Source organism: Ptychodera flava, chromosome 9, assembly GCF_041260155.1.
Source record: "Ptychodera flava strain L36383 chromosome 9, AS_Pfla_20210202, whole genome shotgun sequence".
Classification (NCBI taxonomy): Eukaryota; Metazoa; Hemichordata; class Enteropneusta; family Ptychoderidae; genus Ptychodera; species Ptychodera flava.
Window position 1 is genome coordinate 29,824,561 of NC_091936.1, and position 22,799 is coordinate 29,847,359.

The following is a 22,799-nucleotide window of genomic DNA, read 5'->3' on the forward strand; positions in this document are numbered from 1 at the left end:
GGGCAATATAACAAACAAATGTGGGTATAATTACCAAATAAACAGTATTGACAGTAATCCCTTTGGATGTGAATCTGTTTGTAACTTTGGCTGAAATTCCACACACTCCGCTTTGCTGTACACAAAATTCAGGGAAGTTGTGCACAAGGCATAAATAAGTGGTAGAGTACAGATGTACCTTACTGCGATACGTCATGACCTTTGACCTGTCACAGAAAGGTATTCTACCTACAACTTGGCATGCATGAAATACAGCTGATGTCATCTAGCAACTAGAGAGAATGCTTGGTGAATATACTTTACTGTGTTGCAAGATACATGAGCAATAAACCACACCCAGCAACAGTATGCTTGTGCTGATGTGGCTAATTGCTATTTTATCATAATATTAAATTGAAATTCTGGCTCAAACGTCAAAAAGGGAATTTTTCTCAAGCTGAAAGCTCGTGCCTGTTCCAACCGTGCTATATTGTGAATATAGCATGGTTATAATCACATCTTGACCAATCAGATTGCAGTATTTGCACAATCAATATGCTGGTATGATATACCATAAATTATATCAGCATGTTGACCAGCATGGCAATTCTATTCCAATTCTTACACCTAATTGAACAAACCCGGAATTCGAATCGACCACGGTACAAACAAAGCTATGTGCGCAAACAGACGTACGTGTATTTCCATACGCGTTCAGTACACATGTGGGTTTGTTTGTACCGGCATCACGTGATTATTTGGGCGTACTGAGTATGTAGAACGGCTTACGCATCGCGTCCTTTTTATTCCGGAGTAGAACCATTGAACAGATAGAAATCATCAGAACCAGCAGTTTCTAAGACCTTGATGCTTTTGAAAAATGTTTTCATTTTCCTCCAGGCAAGAGATATCTGGTTTGTACCTACTCTTTTCATAATTTCACACCTCTAGTTTGCATAAATTTGTGCAATAGGCTTTATCTCAACACTGAACAAAATTTGATGTAACTGTGCAGGCACTCACATTCAAACTGAAAATACAGTGTTTTCAATCTATTTCGAACTCACAACCTAACGGCAGCCAGCCATCTAGCGGAGAAGCACAGACACAACCGCTCAGCAAAATCCACATTCTGGAAAGTGGGGGAAGTGTATTGTGGGAATGTCTGACAATTAGATTATTACCTCATTTGCGTATTTAAAGAATTATTGTAAATCAAAGTGAGATTCACTGAATATCACTGCTTCAGATCTCAAAGATGTGTTGGTCATACTTCGGTCTACTTTTTTTGAAAGTTTCTAACATACTGATTATTTGTTTATTTGCATATTTAATTAATTTCTGTAATTAGGCCATGCATCAGTACCAAACGCATCAATTTTGACCAGACTTCTGAGATTCATTGATTATCCTTTGGTCAAGTTATAAAAAGAATATCTGAACATTTCACACCATGTGATCTTACTTCTACTGTCCATGGTGCATGCAGTCACAGGGTAGCTAGTGAGAAATACGGTGATTTCAGAATTGTGGCCACTATATTTTTTCACAGTATGTTTATTTTGAAGAACTTTTCATGACGAAAAACTGTTCCACATGGAAGGTCAAAAAGGGTATTTACACATTAACAAAGTGTAAATAAGGTGTGTATCTCATGGTTTTGTAATGTCTCCTCATATAGCACAATATATTCACGGCTATAGTCACAACAATAAGAAAATATCAAATCAAGCAGATATTATCTTAGAACATATCACCATGTTGATTTACCTTCATTGTTGTAATTGTTAAAATGAAGGCGAACAGCAAGTAAATTATTACTTGCTTTTTGTGTAGATATCAGCTAACCTCTCTCAGGTAGAGACTGTGTTCAGCATAAACTCAAAAAACATTTGAACAGAAGTTAACCCTTTGAGCGCTGTAATTTTTTTCCCGCCAAAATTTTAGTGCAACATTTTACCAATTTTTATGAATTTTTCTGTACTTTTTATAATTTTCGGCCAAATGGACATTCCATTTCATTGGCTACAGATTTTTTCTCAAAATTATGGCAAAAATCTGAGAAAAATTGACTGCGGTTTAGTTTATAAAGCAGACAAAAATAAACTTTGGTGCTCAAAAGGTTAACAATCTAGCTGTAAATTTATTTCCAGTTACAGTGATATAGTCAGACTGATTTAATCAGTGGTGGGTACCTCAAATAACATTTCTGATAAGACCAGGTCAGGGACTTTATCAGTAAGAACGTGAGGTCAATGGCTATGTGCCACATGGTAAGTGCTGTTACCCACAGTTCTCGATCTGTACACACTTTAAATGAGAAGGGAATATGTTGCATCTGTGTTGGCAGAAAGAAAGGATATTAATTTTGTTGAATGTTCATGGCAAAGGAAATTTGCATGTCTGACAGGTGGTATGATGAGACCATCTCAGTTGCTGATAAATTAACTGAGAAAAGTACAATTTTTAGCATTTACAAACAGAGACAGTCGAGACTGTCTTTGCTACAACAAAAGCTTCTTATTCAATTTACTCTAAGAATTTTAAACATAAATTTGGAGCCAATTTTAAACAATTTAGTAATCTTGAAATTAGATTCTAAGTTTCAAGTTGTTCAGAAATTAATAAAATTGAAGGAGACTTTAGTAAGTGCCTTTGTGCACAAATCAAGGAGAATTGTGGGTAACCTCACTGTGTGCAACCCCTTCTGTGAAATTGTAACCATCACAGATTTCTTTGAATGGGGTTAACATTTACTAATAAATTTAGGAAACCCCAATTTTCAACTATTTTCAGCTCATGATTTAAGATTTGTAGATATTGTTGGAAGAATGAAGCATGGTATAATCTACAAATGAAGTACACAGGGTGAATTGACAAGGTGTGGCGACAGATAGTTGGTGCATCTGAGTTTTTGCTTTTCAAAAGGCCAAATTGCTTACACATGAATAAGTAAAATTTAAAGACTAATAGACAGAAAAACAACCTTCTATCAGTAGTTTTGACAGAACCCCAACTCCCCTCCCCAACCCATCCCTGTGTTCAAGCATATTACGTGTGAAGCAATGAAGTACAAAGCTAGACACATTAAAAAATAATACCGATACACTGAAATTAAATGCAACTGAATCATTTTATTTAATTCAAATTCATTGGTTAGTTTAACTGAAAAAGTTTTCAGTATTATTGTACTGATGTAGAAAATAAATTTTTACAAAGATGAAGACACAGGGGAAGAAACCGTGAACAATTGACACCGACTTTGAAAAGCAAACACATACACAATTATCTCATTTACAAAAAGAAAGAGAATTTAAAGTTTTGACATCAAAAAACAACTTACAGGAACAGAGTTGCTCTGTCTAGATCTTTATCCAATTTTAAGAATACACGTTGTACCTAAAGTCTGTCCATTATCTAGTTACTGTCAATGCCCATTCAATATTGACAAAACATTATTTTATTGAGTAGTAATCTACTCTGTCTACGAGAGCAATGATGGCCATTATGTGAAAGCGACTTGAATTTCAGCATCTTTCAAGAAGTCAGACAAACCAACTTCTCATGTCATACAGAAATTTTGAAAAAAAAAGACAAAACAGAGCAACTACATCCCTTAAGCTGTGATATGACAATTAGTACTGTACAAATTATTTACATTCAATCTCTCTTCATTCTGGTGATGTTTATGACAATCTATACATAGTCCCTTGACAAACAATGTGTAAAGGACAGCAGTAATACAGATCACAGGAAACAAAGCTTTGGACTTCAAACAAGGTTTTACATGGGAGCCTCTAGCTTTGTACTCTATCTCCAACCCTTACAACTCCCTAGGTTCACCGTGATTAATGCGAAAACTCTCAATATAGATTACTAATAATCTTTATTTTTGTATCATGGACCTCTCTCATCCAGGCAGACATTGTTCTTGTTTTGTCCTCAATCAAAGAAAGATGAATTCCCTTTGAAAACCAACTGGGAACATCAAAATATCTCAAAGAATATCTTGCTTTACGTTTTGCTGAGGTTCATAGCTTGTCACCAGCAGCCCTTTTCTCATTTGCATATCTTTCCTGTCAATCACAGAAATCGTTATTTTTTCCACATATTCTATGTGTACTAATAAAGTGTGGTTGAACCTATGTTTCATTAATCACTCTGGACTTTCATATTATTACACTCACTCATGAGAGCTGTGAGCACTTGATCACAAAAGGTTCCATTGGTTTTTTAAGGAGATTCTGCCTTGCAGCATATATCTTCTTCTTCACCAAGTCATGTAATTATTAACAAAAATTCTATGCTACTTATTTTGAAAAAAAAGAAAGATGCTTATGTATGATGGGACAACACTTGAGGTAAAAGTTCAGCACCAAAAAAATGACCCTGAATTGATCAGGTCTCTTGGTTATACACCTGTATATTACACCTGACACCATCCACAGGCAAAAACTCAAAAACACTGGGTTGATTGCTACACTACATATCTACACTGCTGATGTATGTGTGCTAGCTTCTAAGTTTATACCTGATTGGTAGATTGCCATTATTTATAGCAACTTAAGGAGCTTCTAAGGTTAAAATTTGATTGGCAGATCGTGATTATTTATAGCAACTTAAGGAGTCTTAAGCAAATTGTTACTGTAGCTGATTGGCTGTTTAGAAATGATTCAATTGCAACAAGTTTCAGCCAATTACCTATTGGCTAACAGCTTCCAATACACGGCATATTGAGCCCTAACACTGTCCTGTGTTTGCATTCTGCCATGAAAGGCAGCCTATGGTCACAAAATTACTGCCACAGAGGTGGTTTAACCATAGGCAGTCTACTTATTTATGGTTGAACCCACTATTCTTTTGCTGAATCAAAACTCTGTTTTACAGTACCCATTCAAATACACATAAACACTAAATTGTGAAGTTTTGGCATACTTGAATAACGGATGTGAAAAAAGCTCTGGACAAACATTGACTACATTTTATGTTACAAAGGCTGTTGGTCGGTCTTTAAAATATTCTTCATGGCTGTACGGTACTTTGCAATCAGAAATATGAAAGTTCAAAATTCATTGAATTTAATAGGAACATTTTAGTCTAAATACACAACCAAGTCTCACATGTGTATTTCCCTGGGAAGTGATAAAATTCAGTAATATCTGATCCCGTATTTGACCCTTTTTAGGTAATTACCTACAAAAACTTATTTGTAAGAATTAAGTTTGCTCCTATCAGTAAACTTGAGAGTTCCAGGGACGTTCTTCACAAAAGGTAAGTTTCAAAATATCCAAACTTTTATGCTGTCATGTACTTCTTTATCCGACATACATGTATGTAAGATTAGCACACAGCTTGCAGGAAGGAGTCCCATACATTTGTGGTCACTAAACAAAGTTCAGAGGTCAAGACCTAAATGTCCTGTTGGAATTTACTTCGTTTCCAACTTAAAAATTTGTGTCCAGTTACCCTGTTATCAAAGCAACACTTGGGTTTTTCTCCTATTAAAAACTGACAACCCGACGAGTATGTTTAACTCTGACACATTTCAGAAATTATTAGCGGTACTTTGAGCAGATAGGCTAGACTGGTCCCCGCCATGGCTTTTCCACCGCCAGAGCAACAGCCTACCATTAACAAGACAATCTGCTCAAATTTATACTCTGTTTTGATATTGATATGCCCACAGACTTGGAGCACGTCTCTACAGATATGCATTAAGTAGTTAAATGATATTGCTTCTTGAACAGCCAGTAGCTGTACCTTTTTGATGATTTTTTCCACCTATTTTTTGTTTCATTTCATTTGTCAATTGCAAGTTCTTGTTCTACTCCCCAAAGCAAGTCAAAACATCCACTTGTTGAGCTTGTTAACACAGTGACTATACAAGTAAAATGCACTGTTATTGTTTATATTTGAATTCTAATTCGGACCACAATTCATTGATCAACAATAACAATGCAGTCTACAAAGGCTGAGTTGATAAGCTGAATACTGTTAATTTCAACAATTGAGGGGTAGAACAAGAAACTGTACTTGTCATTACAAACAAAAATAGTGAAAAAATCATCCACACTTACAGCTGCTGGCATTTTTGATTTGGTGTCAGCAGTACCTTTGAAGTAAAAAAACAGATGGAATGTTACAATTCCTAACAATTTTCAGAATTCCAATTCTAGAGTAACTTGAATTACTACTGTACAAAAACGTCACAACTGTCGCTTCGTCCATCACCATTTTCCAGGCCAGCTGGAAAATTTCAAGGCAAAAATGCATCTATCTGGTGCATTTGTATCCACTGTCATGATTCGGGCACGGATGGCACAGACAACTAAGTTCATTTTTGGGAGCAACGGAAAAGACCAAAGTCAATAAGCCTAGAATGGTTCTCCATTTTCCCCTAAAGGCACATATCTGGAAGCCTGCCCTCAACCAGCCAGCAATGGAGAAGACATGGGTGACAAGCATCGCTAGGTTTGTCCCACAGACGAAACACAATCCTTGGAAAAACTGGACTACAGCGTGTAAGCTGAGAATGCCGATCCAAGCGGTGATAAACCTTGGTTGATAACTTCATCCTTCACTGGGATGAAATGCTGTGGAAAGGAAAAAAGTAACTTGCATTAGACAATCATTTTGTGTTACCTGTTTTACACCTATTTTATGTATACACACTAAAAACATAGGGCCAATGTCCCTGAAGCCACTACTGACATGGGATACAAAATTCAGTATTTCCCGATTGTCTGAAATTATCCCACTAAAGGGCACCTATATATACAGTATACCAAATATCAAAGCTGTCTGACCAGCAGTTTTGAAGAAACAAGCGACCTAACAGCCTATAGAGCTCCGCTGTGTAATGTCAAGGATAACTATTTATGACATGTGTTGATGAAGGTGGATATCTTTGATAGCTCATTTCAGGATGGCCTGACCATGGGTATGGCAAAAATGGCAAAATTAGCTTCAAAAATACAAAATTGAAGATTTCACCATAATGTCACATTAATATAAACCCTATGAATCTGTATAAAAAGTATCAAAAATATCAGATGAGTAACTTTTGAGAAACAAAGGTTTTTATCGAAAATGGCAAAAATTGACCCAAAAATACAAAAATTGAAGATTCAATCATTATTTCAATACATCACACTAAGACAACCCCTAGGAACCTATGTACCAAACATCAAAGCTATCAGACTAATTGTTTTTGATAAAATTTTTAACCAAAAATGGCAAAAATTGCCAAAAAAATACAAAATTGTAAATTTCATCACAATTTGAATATATCACAATTTGATCCACCCTATGAAGCTGTATACCAAATATCAAAGCTATCAGACAAGTAGTTTTTGAGAAACAATTTTTTTAACCAAAAAATGGCAAAAATTGCGCCAAAATACAAAATTGTAGATTTCATTAATATTTAAATAAATCATATTTTGATCATCCCTATGAACCTGTATACCAAATATCAAAGCTGTCAGACAAGCGGTTTTGATGAAATAACTTTTTCATCAAAAATGACAAAAAATTCCTTAAAAATACCAATTTGCATATTTTATCACAATTTGAACAAATCTTAGTTAGGTCATCCCTAGGGACCTGTATACCAAATATCAAAGCTGTCTGACCAGGGTTATGAAGAAGATTTTTAACCAAAAACACCTTTTTTGAGCTAATTTGCATATTTTCAACAATATCAAAAGAAAACAAAAAAAGTTTCTCAAAATCAGATTTTCATCTACTGAACAAATATCAAATCAGTAAGTACTGTGGTTCTCAAGATTTTTGAGTGGACGAACATCCTCACAAACGGACATACATGCATACATACATACATACAGACTGACCACGGACGCCGGACAGATACCCATCCCAATAGCTTCTATAGACTGTAGTCTATAGTAGCTAAAAATGACCCACTCTCAATTCCTTCAGGATCTGCTTTTGTAAAATGATTGATTGACAAATTTGAACTCCTTGTAATGCAGTGTATGCTATAAAGTCTACATTTCCTTACATTTGTTTTCCCTTGCTTTGGCTGTTTACTGATTTTGTGTTTGTATTTTGTATTGTGCATCATTTCGCTTTCTAAAAGTAGTCAACTGTGAAAGTTGATGTGTTGGAGTTTTGATGTTATAAGTTTTCTACTGATTTGTAGTGATTTCAGTAACGCATTTGTATCGTAACCTTTGATACATTGATAACCATTCAGAAGATCTGCCTAATTAGCTGAGCAAGTTATTGCTTTAAAGCAAGTTTTCAATTATATGGTAGATAATAACTAAACGATACACATGCATTGAGCATGCATACAGTTTGATAACAAGTACCTACAAGTGAATAATTGCCGAGATAAAATTTCTTATTTTCAGAATCACGCGTTGAAAACTCACCATCGTGTCTCCTTCCTCCAGCACCATTGCCACTGGATTGTTGAAATCCCTCTCCATGGCTGGCTTGGCGCTGAACTTTCCCATCAGCCTGCAGGTGTACAGCGCGACCTCCTCATCCAACAAGGCGTCATGGAACAGCTGATTGGCTTTGCCTGATTGCAGAGAGACAAAAAGAAAATTGTTTAGAACTGTCAAATGAGAAAAAAACCCACGATGAAGCCATGACTTTAAAACTCTTGAATTTGCTATTTTGAATTGTCAAATTACAGGATTGTAAGTTTATTTTCTATGCACGTCTTTAAAAGTTAATGAAACAAGAAGAAAGCCTTGTTTCAAGGATGGATGTATACTATCTTAAAATGTGAAACTCTCAAAACACTAATTCAACACCAGTGTGCAAAAAAGCTCAGAAAGAAGAGTTGAAATGCTACAGGCTACAGAAAACTTTGTCACATGCACATTCAATCAACTCACCAAGCATGGTAAATCTTGGAACTTTCAAGTCCAATCTGTACGGACTCTTCTGCTTTAGGTTGGCACCAAGTGACAGCGATCCTTGCTGGAATGTTCCATTACTGACAGGGCTTTTCTCTGATGAGAATTCTGAGGGACTAGTTTTCACAGCGCTGTTAAGCCTTGTATCTGTTCTGTTTTCAGACTCTGCCTCTGTTGCAACATCCGTATCACAGTCACCGGGACTCCAAATGGCTGGTGGCCTGCACACCTCATTACCTTCAATCCTGCTCTGTTTCGGTGCCTCCACTTTCTCCAACACATCAGACAGTTGGTTGACATTAGGCTGTAGCTGTTGCTGGTGTCGGCCAGCTACAGCACCCTCTTCCCCACAGCTCAGCGACACTTGTGAAGCTGTGGCCAAGTCATGTGACCTCTTCTGTCCAACCACAGGTCTTCTTACTTTGGGGGAGACTATCCTGGCGAGTGGAGAGTCAACAGTAAGATTGAATGGGATTGGTCCATCCATAGTGGAATGATTGATTGCTGCACTCTGCATGGCCATGGGAGTTCTGATGGGCAAATCTACATCACTGTATGCTTGCTTGGCAAAAGATGTAGTCTTTGGAAGAAGATGAGCTGTGTTGGGTTTTCCGGGAACAACAGGTTTGGGAGTCTGAATTTTGAGATACGCATGATTGGAAGCCCTCGCTGCTGGCGCTTTGGCTGATCCAATGCTGAAGGTACTTGCATATGGCAAATTGTGAGGAAAGGCTGGAGTGATGGGATTGTTCATGTGCGACTGCAAGTGAGTTTCTTTTAATGTTTCTAGCTTACTTGGCGTTACGGTGCAGTAGACATAAGTATGAATGCCAGCTTTCTTTGCACTTGATTCTGAATCACAGTTTGCAAAACAGGTTGCGATCTGGGGTGATGAGTGGGTCAACAGAGGGTTGCTTGTCGTGCTCAGCAGTTTGGAATTTCCAGCAACTTTGTCCTGTGACCCAAGCCTATCGCTTTCACAGGGTTCCTGGCCATCACTTACCAGAGAAGTTTGAGGTATGAGTCTGCTGCTGTTTACTGCTGAGTCACCTGACACTGACACAGGACCAAATTTGCGGCTTACTGAGATCTCTTGGACTGAGCCAACATCATTGTGAGGCACATCCGGTGCTCCTTGATAACTTTGAGCGGAGGAATACATGTTTGATGGGTTTGTGTGTGATTGCATCGACCAGTGTGACAGACCACACGTTTCAGTTGAGCTACTTTTCTCTTCTTCATCACGTCTTGTTTCATTGACCTGCAGTGATGGATACATTTCAAGGTCACCATTACTAGGAGCCGATCTACTCTCTGGTGCAACTTGGTCAAGTCTTGTCAACTTCTTCCCCGATACAACCTCTAAGGCACTTGTTGGTATGCAAGTCTGAGGAGTCTGACTTGTAAATGTCTGCTGAGAGTGAGGATGCATCTGTTGACTGGTGAGGGACAGGCCCTGGTGGGGTGCGACTGCTTGTTTAAATGGCAAATGCACTGCCTCTTGTGTTCTGTTGAATGAGGTGAACGATGATCCAGGCAGTGGATGCCACACCTGTGGAGTTTGATGGAGAGACTGCTGTTGAGGCAGGGGCTGCTGGTTGTAGGACTCCTGGTCTCTGCAGTGCTTCACCTGCTTTGCGTTGGGGGCATCACATCCCATGTGGTATTGTGGGATAGCATATTGCAGTGTGGTTTGCTGGATAGCGCTCAAAGCTGGCTTGCTACTATTAGCTTGAAGGGGTGTTTGTGCTGGAGTTTTTGGTACCTTGGCATGTGTAAAGCTTAGCTTTTGTGGCTGACCATTGGAAAAAGAATTAGGGGGCCTACTCAGAACACAGTGGTCACTTGTAGAAATGTGAAGCTCAACGCTTCCTTGTTCTCGGTGTTCTGCTGGTAGCGGGTGGTTTATCAAGTGCTGAGAAAGCGATGACTGGAGAATGCCGTGGTCAGCAATTTCCTGTCTAGAATTCACAGGAGTGTGTCCGGGTAAAACTGTGTAGCTGGAGACAGCCGGTACGAGTGGACTGGACATATGACTGACAGTAGTTGTGAGCGCGTTGGGTGGACGGCTTTGTGCAGTGGTCACAGGCAAATGTAGCAGGTTATCTCTTTCAAGTTGCTGAATCTCCAACTCCAGAAGCCTTTCCACTTCTTCCATTTCCTGACAGAAGACGAGATGGAATTTCATTACACTAATGACACAACACGTGAATCCAATAGTTCACTTTGCTTGATTATCATTACGAGAGTCTTGCATTCATTCAGAAAATGCTGCTTCATGTTAAGCTTCATTTGACCATTTATATGCACATACTTTGCCAAGTGCACAGAGAAAAATTTGATAAACTGACCCCTTTGTACTTGTCAAGACATCAAGAAATTCATGTCTGCAAGCTGTTACATACCAAGAGAGTGATATATTTACAACATTTGTGTCGGGCCAAAAAAAAATTAATGAAATTCTTTCCTCATCCCAAAAATGATGCAGTTACTTTTTTATTTTCCACGTTTATTTTTTGGGGTCAGTTTTTTAGCTGACAAGATACAACCACCAATACATTAATAAACTAAAACAGGAAAATTACATGCAGCGGTGATTACCACATGGATTGAAGTGATAAGATAGGTCGCTGTTCAGAACAGTAAAGTGTCTACATGTTATCCTGCACATGGTAACATTTTCTGTCATGCATAAATATACTCATTTTTTTCAAAATAACATTTTTTTCTGCTGAGAGTAAAAAAAATGCTAACAGAGAGATCAATACAATTGCTAGGATGAGAAACAAACAAGGTTCTTTAATTTTAAGCCTTATGAGACTAAGTGATAAGGTATCTAGGGAGTTATGTTCACACCCTTATATAAATCAATCAAGACTGGCTTTCTTACAACTCTTTGCTGGACCTACAGCATGTGGGAACACATTTTGTAACATCAGAAATTTTTTTGGATACAAAATGTTAAAACACAGAATAGCCATCATACTCGGTTTCAAATATGGGTAAAGGTGCGGAAATTTGTTTCTCTGATCCAAAATACTGTCAGAAAATATATATGCAGGGTCCATACACTCAAAGTCACTTAACATATTTTAAAGGACTTTCAAAGACTTCTTCAGCAATTTTCAAAGATTTTATGGGGTCCAAAATATCACTTTCAAGTTATCATTTTTACAATATATCATTTTCATAATACCAAAACTGATCATCCTGTGATTTTTGATAATTGTGGGTGAATTGTCCATTTTTCAGGACTTTCCACGTCTCAATATTATTTGCAAGGACTTTTCCAAGAGGCCTTAAAATTCAAAGACTGTCCAGGAGTATACAAGACCCTGACTTTTAATATAATAGTGTCTTTGAGTTCACTGAGACCAAAAGCTGACTTCACTTTAGCATTACCTATCTTTTTACAATCTAAAGATACAGAAAAATTGGATGATATTTTAAGAACAAGAAAAGTGTAGAGAGTTAATGCCTGAGCCTCACTCACTTTAAGTCTTTTCAAATCCTCTTCTCTTTGCTTCAACAGACTACCTTTCGCAGTCTGTCTGCTGTCATTGCGTGGTGTTGAGCACAATGTGTCCAAATCTTGATTCAATGAAAGTGCAGCAGTTTTCTAGAGACACACAATGAAAGACAGAGAGACGCGGAGAAAAGGAACAAGAGGATTTGAGAACTGGAATGTTTTTGTACATGTACACATAACAAAATGAAGTCCCAGAATCATTTAAATTCAATTCAAATATTCTCCAACATGAGACACATTTGAGCCATTGATATTTCCAAAACCACATATAAAAACTTCACAAAAAAAATTCCATCAAAGAAGCCTTAAAGAAGATGGCACAGAATCTTTCAACACCCAAGTCACGGATCCCAAGTCATGGACAGATTTTAGTTTCGTTTTGGCTGAAAAGGTCCATTCTTGTTTCACTGATTAACTTTACAGCTGCGCCCACACATTCACTTTAGAAATTCTCCAACTTTGCTCGTAAACCTTACTAGTAAGATAGCTCAACAGAGCAGGTGTTTACAGGGGACTGTACAACAATGAATTTGTTGGGGTACGTTGTTTGGTAGATGGATGATGGACTCACCTGTTGGGCAGCAGTTACAACTTCCTCCTCTTCAGGGCTGGACAAGACATCAGCCCATTTCACCACACTCTTATTGGAAGGCTGGAAAAGGCAATGCAGGGTGGAATGGTTAGTGGTCACTAAAGATAGACCTCGGGGACAGATATTTGGACTCTCACACTCTTATAATACTTTTCTGATCTACCACCTGTGACGGCTCATTTTAAAGTTATTGGTGAAAGAAAAATTTCACCGTCTTAGTTTTTCGAAAATCGAAAAATTTATTTTTCTCCATAGACTTAACACAGGAATGGCAGCCATTTTGAATTTAAAATATTAGTACATCTTTGGTGATTCGTTTCTCTGGTACAAAAATTTGCAGTAACCTGTCAATTTTTATTCTTGATTTTGAAAGAGAAGGGTTAGATTCCTTGAGGAAAGTTTGAGCAAAAGTTCAAGTCTTTCACTTTTGAGGCGCATACTATCTCAACAATCAAAGGTTTTGAGACCAATATGTGGTGGCAATCAATTAGAACAGTGGAAAGCAATCTCAGGTAGGTCTCCCAAAAGGAAATGGTATCCCCATAGAGAGAGATTGCCTGTGTCTGTGCTTCTACATATTGGTATGAGTGACTCACAGCCATGTACTCTATGTAAGGTAGAATGTCTACCCAGAGTTCACCTTTCTACCCCAGGCACCTTCATCAAATTAAAGAATTTTGCCGGTTGGGAGCAGCAACCAAACTTAAATGGTGTGGGAAAATAGTTGTAGAGGTGATTTATTCCTAGAAATTTGCCACTTGGAATCTGAAGATACCAACTGTTCCCCTTGGCACTGTGTCTGGGAGTATATGATTTCAGTCGTAGACAGTTTGTGGGAAAAAATTATTCCGTGTAGTCTGTTTTAGACAAGACAACCTGATATGCTTTGCAGTACGTGTACCCAGTGGACCTGTATGGAGGTTTCAAAAGTCTGCGAGTGAATTTCCATTCCTCCTTTGATATTTCACATCAGACCATCAGTTCATATCAAGGAATATTTTTTTTCCACTCTTTTCATTCTTGCAGAAATTTGTGCCAAGAAACTCACGCATGCAAGGACAAACCACATTCAGTGGTCTTAGTGTGTGATTTGGTCATTCTAGCCAGCATGGTCTAATACCAGTAACTTCCTATTCATATTTGTGAAGATATGACACAAAATATGTTTGTGTACATATTTAAAGATTCCTCACTCATAAACCTCATGAAATTACTAGTTCTCTTGCACAACATAATACGATTCTCCCCAACAGAACACTGTTGCCTGAATCGATGGCATTTCATTCAAAGAATTTGGAGAAATGAAAAACCTGCCACTATGCATCACAGTGGTGACACTATGTAATCAGCACAAGTCTGGCTGCACACTACAGGGGTGGGCAGTAACCAATGGGATGCAGAAAACAACCGATACGGCAACTGTAACATAAAAGCATGATTTACCTTCCGACTCTGTGTAAAAGAAGAAGCACAAATCAAACTGCTTTGTTTATATTTGTCTTCTCTCGGTTCCCTCCCTTCCAGGAGTATGAAAAGTGGGCTGATTTAGAACACACAAGAATAACATCCATCTAATGTTGTTACAATGAGATGATGAACAGCCGGTTCATGACTCCCTTTTATGTGTAAAAACCATGCTCTGCTGCCTCTCTCTCATTTACATTTGATTGATCATTCAACGAAACCAAAACATAGAAGGTTCCACTGCATTTCATTCTAGAAATTTTACCACCCACTTGAAATGTCCTACTAGTATTCAGAATAACATATGTATCAGATCTACTGGGCCATGTAACTATAAAGATCATGTTTGTCATTTGTAGATCGAAAGTAAAGTGGCACTCCCTTATTGTCACTGTTGCAATAGTCCATTCTAAGGCTATCTTCAGCAGTATCGTTGGACCGTTCTATTGTAAGACAGGTGATAACAAGATTAGACTCTGCTTCTGAAAATATTTTTTCATTAAACTTATAGTGCAATCTTCTGACAGAGAACATCAGACTGGTTTCCAAGGAATCTCTGAACTGAGACTGGGTGAGTTATTGAAGTATGTTGGTGGCCAGTCAGTGCGGATTATGACAGAATACGTGTCTACAGTGGAGGAAGGAAATCAGGTGCTACTTGTCAGCGATCACAATGGTCAGTTTCTAGCTTCAAAGGAGCCTGAGCTGGCTGCAGAGAGTATGCAGGGTCATGGGCAATAGCTGTGTTGCAAACGAATTGGTCAGGTGGTTGTCTATCTGGCAGCTTTTAGTTGCCAAGGTTTGAAAAAGTACAAAAATACATCCACGGAATCATTTCAGGCCCTGAAGTTACTGGATTCAAGATGGCCGTCGCTCATCGACTAGAATGTGTCATGGTTAATACTCCACACCTCACGACAATTTTACTGCAGATGTGTATGGTTTCTATGGATGTAACGGGTGATCACTAGGTCTGTGGTGTTTGCGTAGCGGTGGTGATATACAATCATGGAAATGGCTGTTCACTAGCGGTAGACTGTAATTATAGTTAGCTGATCTACATGACTGTTCAGATGAAACTCTCATTCCTTTGATAAGTCACTCACTTTGCTGAGTCAGTTCCTAGAGATCTGTTATGAATTTGTGCAAAAAGTCAAAAAATGTGTGTTAAAAGTTTTGTTTTGGTGTATTCTTAGCCAAATTGATACTCACAACCAACTAAATATGTCATCTTTGCCTCATTAAGAAACATTTCAGTAGTATATGAACAATACATGTACTAAGTTTATAGCCTACCACAATTTCTGGATATCAGAAGTTTGAATAACTAAAAGAGTTGAAAAAAATCAGCAAGAACAGCCTTCGCATTTCTTATTGCAAAAAAATAAGTTTCTTCAAATCATCTATAACCCTTTCACTGCCTGACAGTATCACTTCCCCATCAGCCAACTCAATGGAAAGCGGTATTGAGCCAAAACCATACGCATTTCCATCCATTTGGCTTGGTCTGTTCCAACAGCTTTAGTCCATAAAAATCATGTTGACAGTATCTGTGATTTCAAGGGGCCTTCAATGTTCGATTTTTTGTTAAAATGCACCAAATGGGACATATTGTGCTTCACTAGAAACTTGAACTGCTGGTGAAATATGAACTTGGCAGGAAAAGGGATGAGGATGGCAAAATGTTTTTGGTGAGCATGATACAGCCATTACAAGATGCTGTAGAAAACAAGCCAAGAACAAGTCCATACATGTATGGACAACACTGCATCTTGCTTTCAAACCCGTCCTCAACAATGGACACCTCACCTTCCAGCAAATCTAATATTCTCCTCACAAAAACCTACAGAGAATGAAAATAATACAAAACCTGCCATGAAAAGCACAGACAAAGGACGCTGTTTTTTCATCACCTTGTGAAATAAACAGAACTAGCTTACCCACAGACAAATAAATTTGTGATGATGGAACTCTAAGACATACAAAGACTTTTGAGTAGAATTCATCTTTAAGCTAATTGTATGAATTCAAAGAAAATACAGTAAATTCTTCCAGAAAATGGCACTCATTGATTCTTTATGGTAGGAAAAAAAATCCCTTTTGCAGGTGTATCTACACAAATTATTTTTTGTAGAGTTTCTATTGAAACAAACTCAACAAACTAGACTTTCTGGACTTTGTCCCCTTGTTGCTCAGTAGGAGGCATCTTGAATTATGAGTATCGCCGCCATCTTGCTCCTTTTTATATCCTGCCTAACCCTCAAATTTTCAGGAAATTGTGTTTATTTGGAGTTGCAACAATTGTCAGTGCCTTTAACAGCTTGATGAAGACTGACAACCATTACGGAAAAACAATTCTTCGAAGCGGGATTACCATACACTGCACATAACTTGAAGACACTTACACTCACAGATGAGAATAAAGCTATCAGACTGACCAATCATACATTCGATAAGTACCGCAACGTATGCTGTGAGCCACACCCAATATGCAGTGCATGGCAGCCCTTCTTCATGTAAGAATGGTTTCATCATGATGGCCGCCACTCTTGGCCAAGCTGGAAGTCAATGATAAAGTGTTGCAATTTCATGTAAGTTTGCAGTTCAAGTAAATATATTTGTAAATGTCTCCCCTGTCGAAATGGCAAATTTCGATATTATCTGTAATAACTACAATCGGGTTACATCGGGTGCCATATTGATACACAAATGACTGCATGAAAAGCCAAACTCGACCACACTAATCATTTACACAAAAAAATCCCACCAAGGGCACCAATACAGACCAAGAACTTTGAAATAAATTACATGAACGGTACATCCAATCTACCTTCTTGAAGCATCTGTTTGACACTGTGTTGGGTGTAACTTGATCACTGGCATAAATTGACAAGTAGGACTGTTCACAGTTTACGTCACTGTTCTCTCATTAATATGCAAAAATAAATATTTGTCCGCATTTTTAGATTACGCTTTTGAAAATTACGCATGCAAGAACGACGAAAATACATCTCAGTGGGTGACTGCTAGTGTAACAATGAATACAAAAAACATATTAACGACTCAGAGTACAAGCTGCAAAAACAGCCACGCATGCAACATTGATAAAATTTGTCCGCATTTCAAGCTGCGTGTCCAATGTCGCGCGCGTACAGCTATATTTAGTAACAAACTTGTAACCGTGAACAGCGCTATTGACAAGTAAGACACGGCAAGAGGTCCGGAGGATTTGGAAAATGTTTAGTTGGGACTTCATGATTAAAGGTAATAGCATTGATCGCGATTTCAGGTTTGTTACTAAATATAGCTGCACGTGCGCAACATTGGACAACGCCGCCTAAAATTCGGACAAATTTTGTTGTTGCATGCGCGGCTGTTGCAGCTTGTAGTCTGAGCCATAAATTCATACGAATTAATGTGACTTTTAGTAGCCATTGTAGCACTAGCAGGCTTTATTTTTCATCGTTTACGCGGAAAACGCAGACAAATATTATTTATGCATATAAATAAGAGAAAAAAATGACATCATTTGCGATCATCGCCATTTCATGGTATGAGGCATCAGTGAATGATTTAATAGCAAGAATGACTGTAGAAACACAAGACCAAGTTGAAGATCTTTGAAATAACGGTAACCCTGGCATGTAAGCAGAACACCACCATGTGAATTTCATTGCATCTGATTGCAGAAACAACACCTACTTTTTCCAAACATGTTTTTGAAATGTTTTTGTCAGTAAATATCATTTTGGTGTTTTTTTCTGAAATAACGGAGTTGTTTACTTCTTCTGACTGATATAAAATTGCAAAGATGTTTGAAAGCAGACAGCAAACAACACAGAAAGATAGAAAAAGGCGTTTGGGAAAATGCGTGTAGGTCTGGACTACTTTTATTGCCCTACACCGTCGATGGCTATGCAACATAAGGTGTGTCTTTGCAGATTGTGTGGTGCTGACAAGCTGAAGCCATATTGGGCGTTGTCGCGCGCCCTTTTCCTTAATCAACAAAAATTATCAAGTTCCTATACACAGTACATATTGTGCACACAGAAATTATGTGAAGCCTTCAAAACTTTGAACACTATTTTAAAATTTTTTTTACAAAATAAAAGTGTCTGGAGCAGGGGTTGAGACAGACCTTTCCCCCAACATGCACAGTGTGCATGACGGATTGTGCATCGACAAGCACCAGTCACATGTACGGAGAGACTGGTTCATCAATGCTATACTGTAAATCATTATCCGATTCCAGTTCCTCTTCTTTTATGATATATGTCAGGCAGGGAGTTTTTTGTGCATTTTACCACCTTTGCTTCCAAGCGAAACTGCAGGCCTGGGTTAAATTACCGTAATGTAACAAGTATCCTGGGTCCATGTTTTGAGGCCCCATATTGTGAGTAAACCCTACCTTGTTTTTCAAGAAAACAATAACAACGTGAAATGTCTAAAGCAGGATATTTTAGCAAGTTCAAGTAAAGATCAGAATATATGCCATATATCCAGCATCCATGATGTGCAGTGTTTCCAACCCTGCAAGGATAATCACATTGGCTCTCCTTTTGAATTTCTCGTTTGCCACAAGGGTAATAATTTTTTTTTTAATTTGACGGGCCAAAATTCAAGATGCATACACTGCTGGGTGTTCCCAAGAATCATCACTGAAGATTCCTCCTGATGTTGTTGGAGCACTTATGTCATCTGTCAGGCAGGACAAAACGCTTGGCTGGTTCTGCAATGCCGATGCCATTAAAGACACAAAATTTAGAGAAATTCAGAGGGGCATAGCAAGGTCACTACTCACCGTGACTCTGGATTGGTCCTTGGCACGTCTGATAGCCGGTGAACCAGGTGGCTTCAGCTCTCGTCTGGGAAGGGCAGGTGATGCCGATGATATGGTCGCCTCCTGCAGGCAAGCCACTCTAGGATTCAGCACCCTCAGTGCCTAGGTGTGTTGGACGCAACATACACAAGAAAAATTTAGATAAAGAGAGGGGGAGGTATATAAAAGGAACGTGTGGGGGCGGCTGTCATTCATGACTGGTGGTGACCTGATTTACATCGATCTTAATAACCATTCACCATGATGACTGCTTTGGCCTCTAACAATCTTTGCCCCCCCCTGCGAAAAAATTCTTTCACTTTTGAACAAAGAAACAGAATTGCCGCCATGTAATGTGACATGCTTTATGGACCACATCAACCAGTTACAAGCAGAATTGGACAACCCTAGCTGTGCACAAATAAAGAAAATGCAGGGCAGCATTGTTGCATACAGCGCACAATGTTATCTAGGGTACAGCAACATCTTCCTTGACAATGATGTACTATCATCATATATGAATATACTTCATTACTCATTGAAGCACTTTGCAATAATGAATATTAATACGCTTGTACTTAAGGTGGTTGGAAAGGCTACAGCGTCAGTTATAAACTTCAATAAAACTATTAAAATATAAAAGTAGTCAACAGTCTCTGTGGAATAAAAAAAACTAGACATTTGGGCTCAAAGGCATTGCAGAGTTAAAACCTGTTGAAACTTCTGAAAAACTGACCAAATAAGAAGAAGTTGGGGAGTCCATAGTGTATTAACTATGTTAGAGGTCCCCTAGCTTTTAATAAAATGTTTGAAAAGGGAAAGTCATTATTTGATGTTTTTCAGGAAAGTTTGACAAGGCGGTGCTTGCATTCAGAGTTAGTGACTGCTATTGTAAATGCATTTTTAGATTATTTGAGTGTCAAAGAGGTGTCAAAAGTGAGATTAACCAAAAAGACTGCTCTGTGACTTCAAAAGAGGGGTGCAAATATGGCTTATTTTCAACATTTTTGACAGAATAACAGTTTTCCTACATAATTTTATACCAATTTAATCCAACCTTTGAAATGAGATATGGACATGGAATTTTTACAGCCTATTAACAAGGTTACAGACAAGATGACTATGGCACAATTTTCCTGTATTTGAAGTACTTTTTGAAAAATCACATTTTGAAATTTGAAAGAATTTTTAAATAAATTTTTGATATGAAAACCCATGTAAAATCATAAAAACTGATTTTATTTGCAAATCCTGCTGTACACATCTTACAATTAATAGTGTCAACATATTTATAACTAATTTGGTAATATTAAGTACTATCCAATCATTATTAAATTCAAATATGTAAAAACAATATGAATAATTAAATTTTAATATTTACTGGTGTCATATTTCAAAATCATGGCTTCAAATATACAATTTTTATATTCTTTGGAGAAAGTATTAAGTAAGGGAGTTATCTTGAAAATTTGAACCAAATATCTTGATTCTAACACTTGAAACTTGACATTAACTCTGAGAAAAGAATTGGTGCAAAAATAGCCTTTCCAGCCACCTTAACACATTAGACGGCCTTCATACAGTTACCCATACTCTTTTTTGCACAAGACGTTTGATGTAAGGCTAAAACAGGGTTTCTTTCTAATTAAGGTGCACGATAAACAAACTCATATTTCACTATGCACAGTGGAAAATGTCAGTTTTTGTTGATTATTCATGTAATTATAAATTGTACACTTCTGAACGGTTATAATAACTTCTCGTCATCCTGCTATAAAGTCAGAATTACTGACTGCACCCAGTTCTGTTGTTTTCATGGCAGTAGTTGGATCTCGTGAGCTCAATAAATTACAAAATTAAAAAAAAACATATTTCTGCATTATTTTTATGACAAGATCTGGAATGAGAAACACAGATAATTACGTTTTGCCTAAAAATCCACTGCCAGTGACTCAGCACTCTCCAATTAACAGACATACACAGGTGGTCCTGATAACATTATCACAAATGGCCAAAGTACCAGTATTGACGTAATGTAAAGAATGAAATATAAACTGTCAAATAAGAGCAGCAAATGTTTTCATTTGCATTGTTAAGACAACTAATTTCGGCAAAAATTGACCTTTCGGGACGTAAATATCTTACACATCACTCATCTTATTTTCATTCTTTTGTCTTTTAATCTTTTGAAGTTGCTTCCATATTGCCTGCAGGAGGCACACCCCATTTCCCAAAACAGACTACTTCCAAAACAGACGACTGAACCTTGATTCAACATCAAATTTACACCAAGAAAACAAAGGAAGCCACAAGACCACATGATGGCCATTCTGGGATTTTATAGCGAACAAAAAAAAATTCATGTGTGTTCCAGAATACCTACCTCTTATGACAATGTGAAGCAAAATGTCTAACAAAGGGCTCCAGATGACAATAAAAAAGCATATAAAAAGGCTGCAAAAGGTGGCCATACTGAATTGTATCATAAAACAAAGTCAGCACCCATGGCTGTATGCAAGGACAAAGCAAATACCCCTGGTGTCAGAAGCAGGGATAATTTACCAATTGTTGTCGTTAGTAGTATGGCCAACTCCAATTGTGAAAAGCATTTGAAACTTATGTTTGGAAGTAATAACAAGACTCTTTTCACATATCATTATTATTGTAATTGTTGTTGTTGTTGTCGTTTTTACTGGTACTACTTTAGTAGTCGTTATTGTGATTGTTGCTCTTGTTCTTATCAATGGCATTGCTGTAAATAGAAAATGTGATTCCTATCTGTTCCAAGGGCAATGTCACATGGTTTTCTTCACCTGGACTGCTACTTGGATGTCTCTGAGACGGCCTTGTCTACAGCAATGCCAAGTAGGACATCGATTTTGCCAAATATTTCCAAAGATTGAGAGTCCAAGAAACTTTTTGTAAACACAACAAACTGATTTTAATCATAATTTCTGTTGGTCTTCCCATGAGGAAATCATTACACGTCAAGTACAAAGTGATTGCCATAATAAACTCTTCCACTCCACCCCCCCCCCCCCCCTCAACTTTCTGAAGTCCAAAACTTCTGTAGTAATCTGCTTCCCACACAATCAAATTTTCAAAAGGGCACCTGATCATATATCTCTCTCACCGATAACAAGGTTTCAACTACTTACAGAGAAATGATAAGGGTTAACTTGGGCAACCGTAACACACTTGTGATTGCTTCTAGCATTTTTTGGAAGGCATGGAAATTTTCCAGCAGATGTAATTCTCTCTGACAAGTTGTTGCAGCACCTTTTCTAAATTCTTGTACAGTGTACATATGACTGTACAATGTGATTATGCAAATTGTTGATTATATATCACAGTGATGCCATATATCATGGTGATATCATAGATCACAGTGATGTCATAGATCACAGTGATGTCATAGATCCAGTAAGCGGACAATGCTAATTGACCACTTTGCAAAAATATCTGTCCCTGAGATAAAATTGGCAAGGATACATCAGTGATGATAGTGGGTTATTATGTTAT

The 22,799-nt window shown here is 37.8% G+C and overlaps 1 protein-coding gene across 2 annotated transcripts in view; it reads right to left on the bottom strand.

Moving 5' to 3' along the window:
* Positions 1-3,093: 3,093 nt before the first annotated feature.
* The window catches only part of LOC139140612 (uncharacterized), a 37,063-nt gene continuing 17,357 nt past the window's right edge, over positions 3,094-22,799 (bottom strand). Inside the window, exons 12-17 of one of the 2 annotated variants that reach the window (XM_070709965.1) lie at positions 19,260-19,400; positions 12,974-13,054; positions 12,367-12,492; positions 8,853-11,034; positions 8,379-8,530; positions 3,094-6,572 (exon numbers count right to left, since the gene is read on the bottom strand). In XM_070709965.1, the coding sequence (XP_070566066.1) occupies positions 6,492-6,572; positions 8,379-8,530; positions 8,853-11,034; positions 12,367-12,492; positions 12,974-13,054; positions 19,260-19,400 (2,763 nt within the window). In that variant the 3' untranslated portion in view covers positions 3,094-6,491. The remainder of the gene's footprint in view (positions 6,573-8,378; positions 8,531-8,852; positions 11,035-12,366; positions 12,493-12,973; positions 13,055-19,259; positions 19,401-22,799) is intronic. The other variant, XM_070709966.1, reaches the window with a different exon arrangement.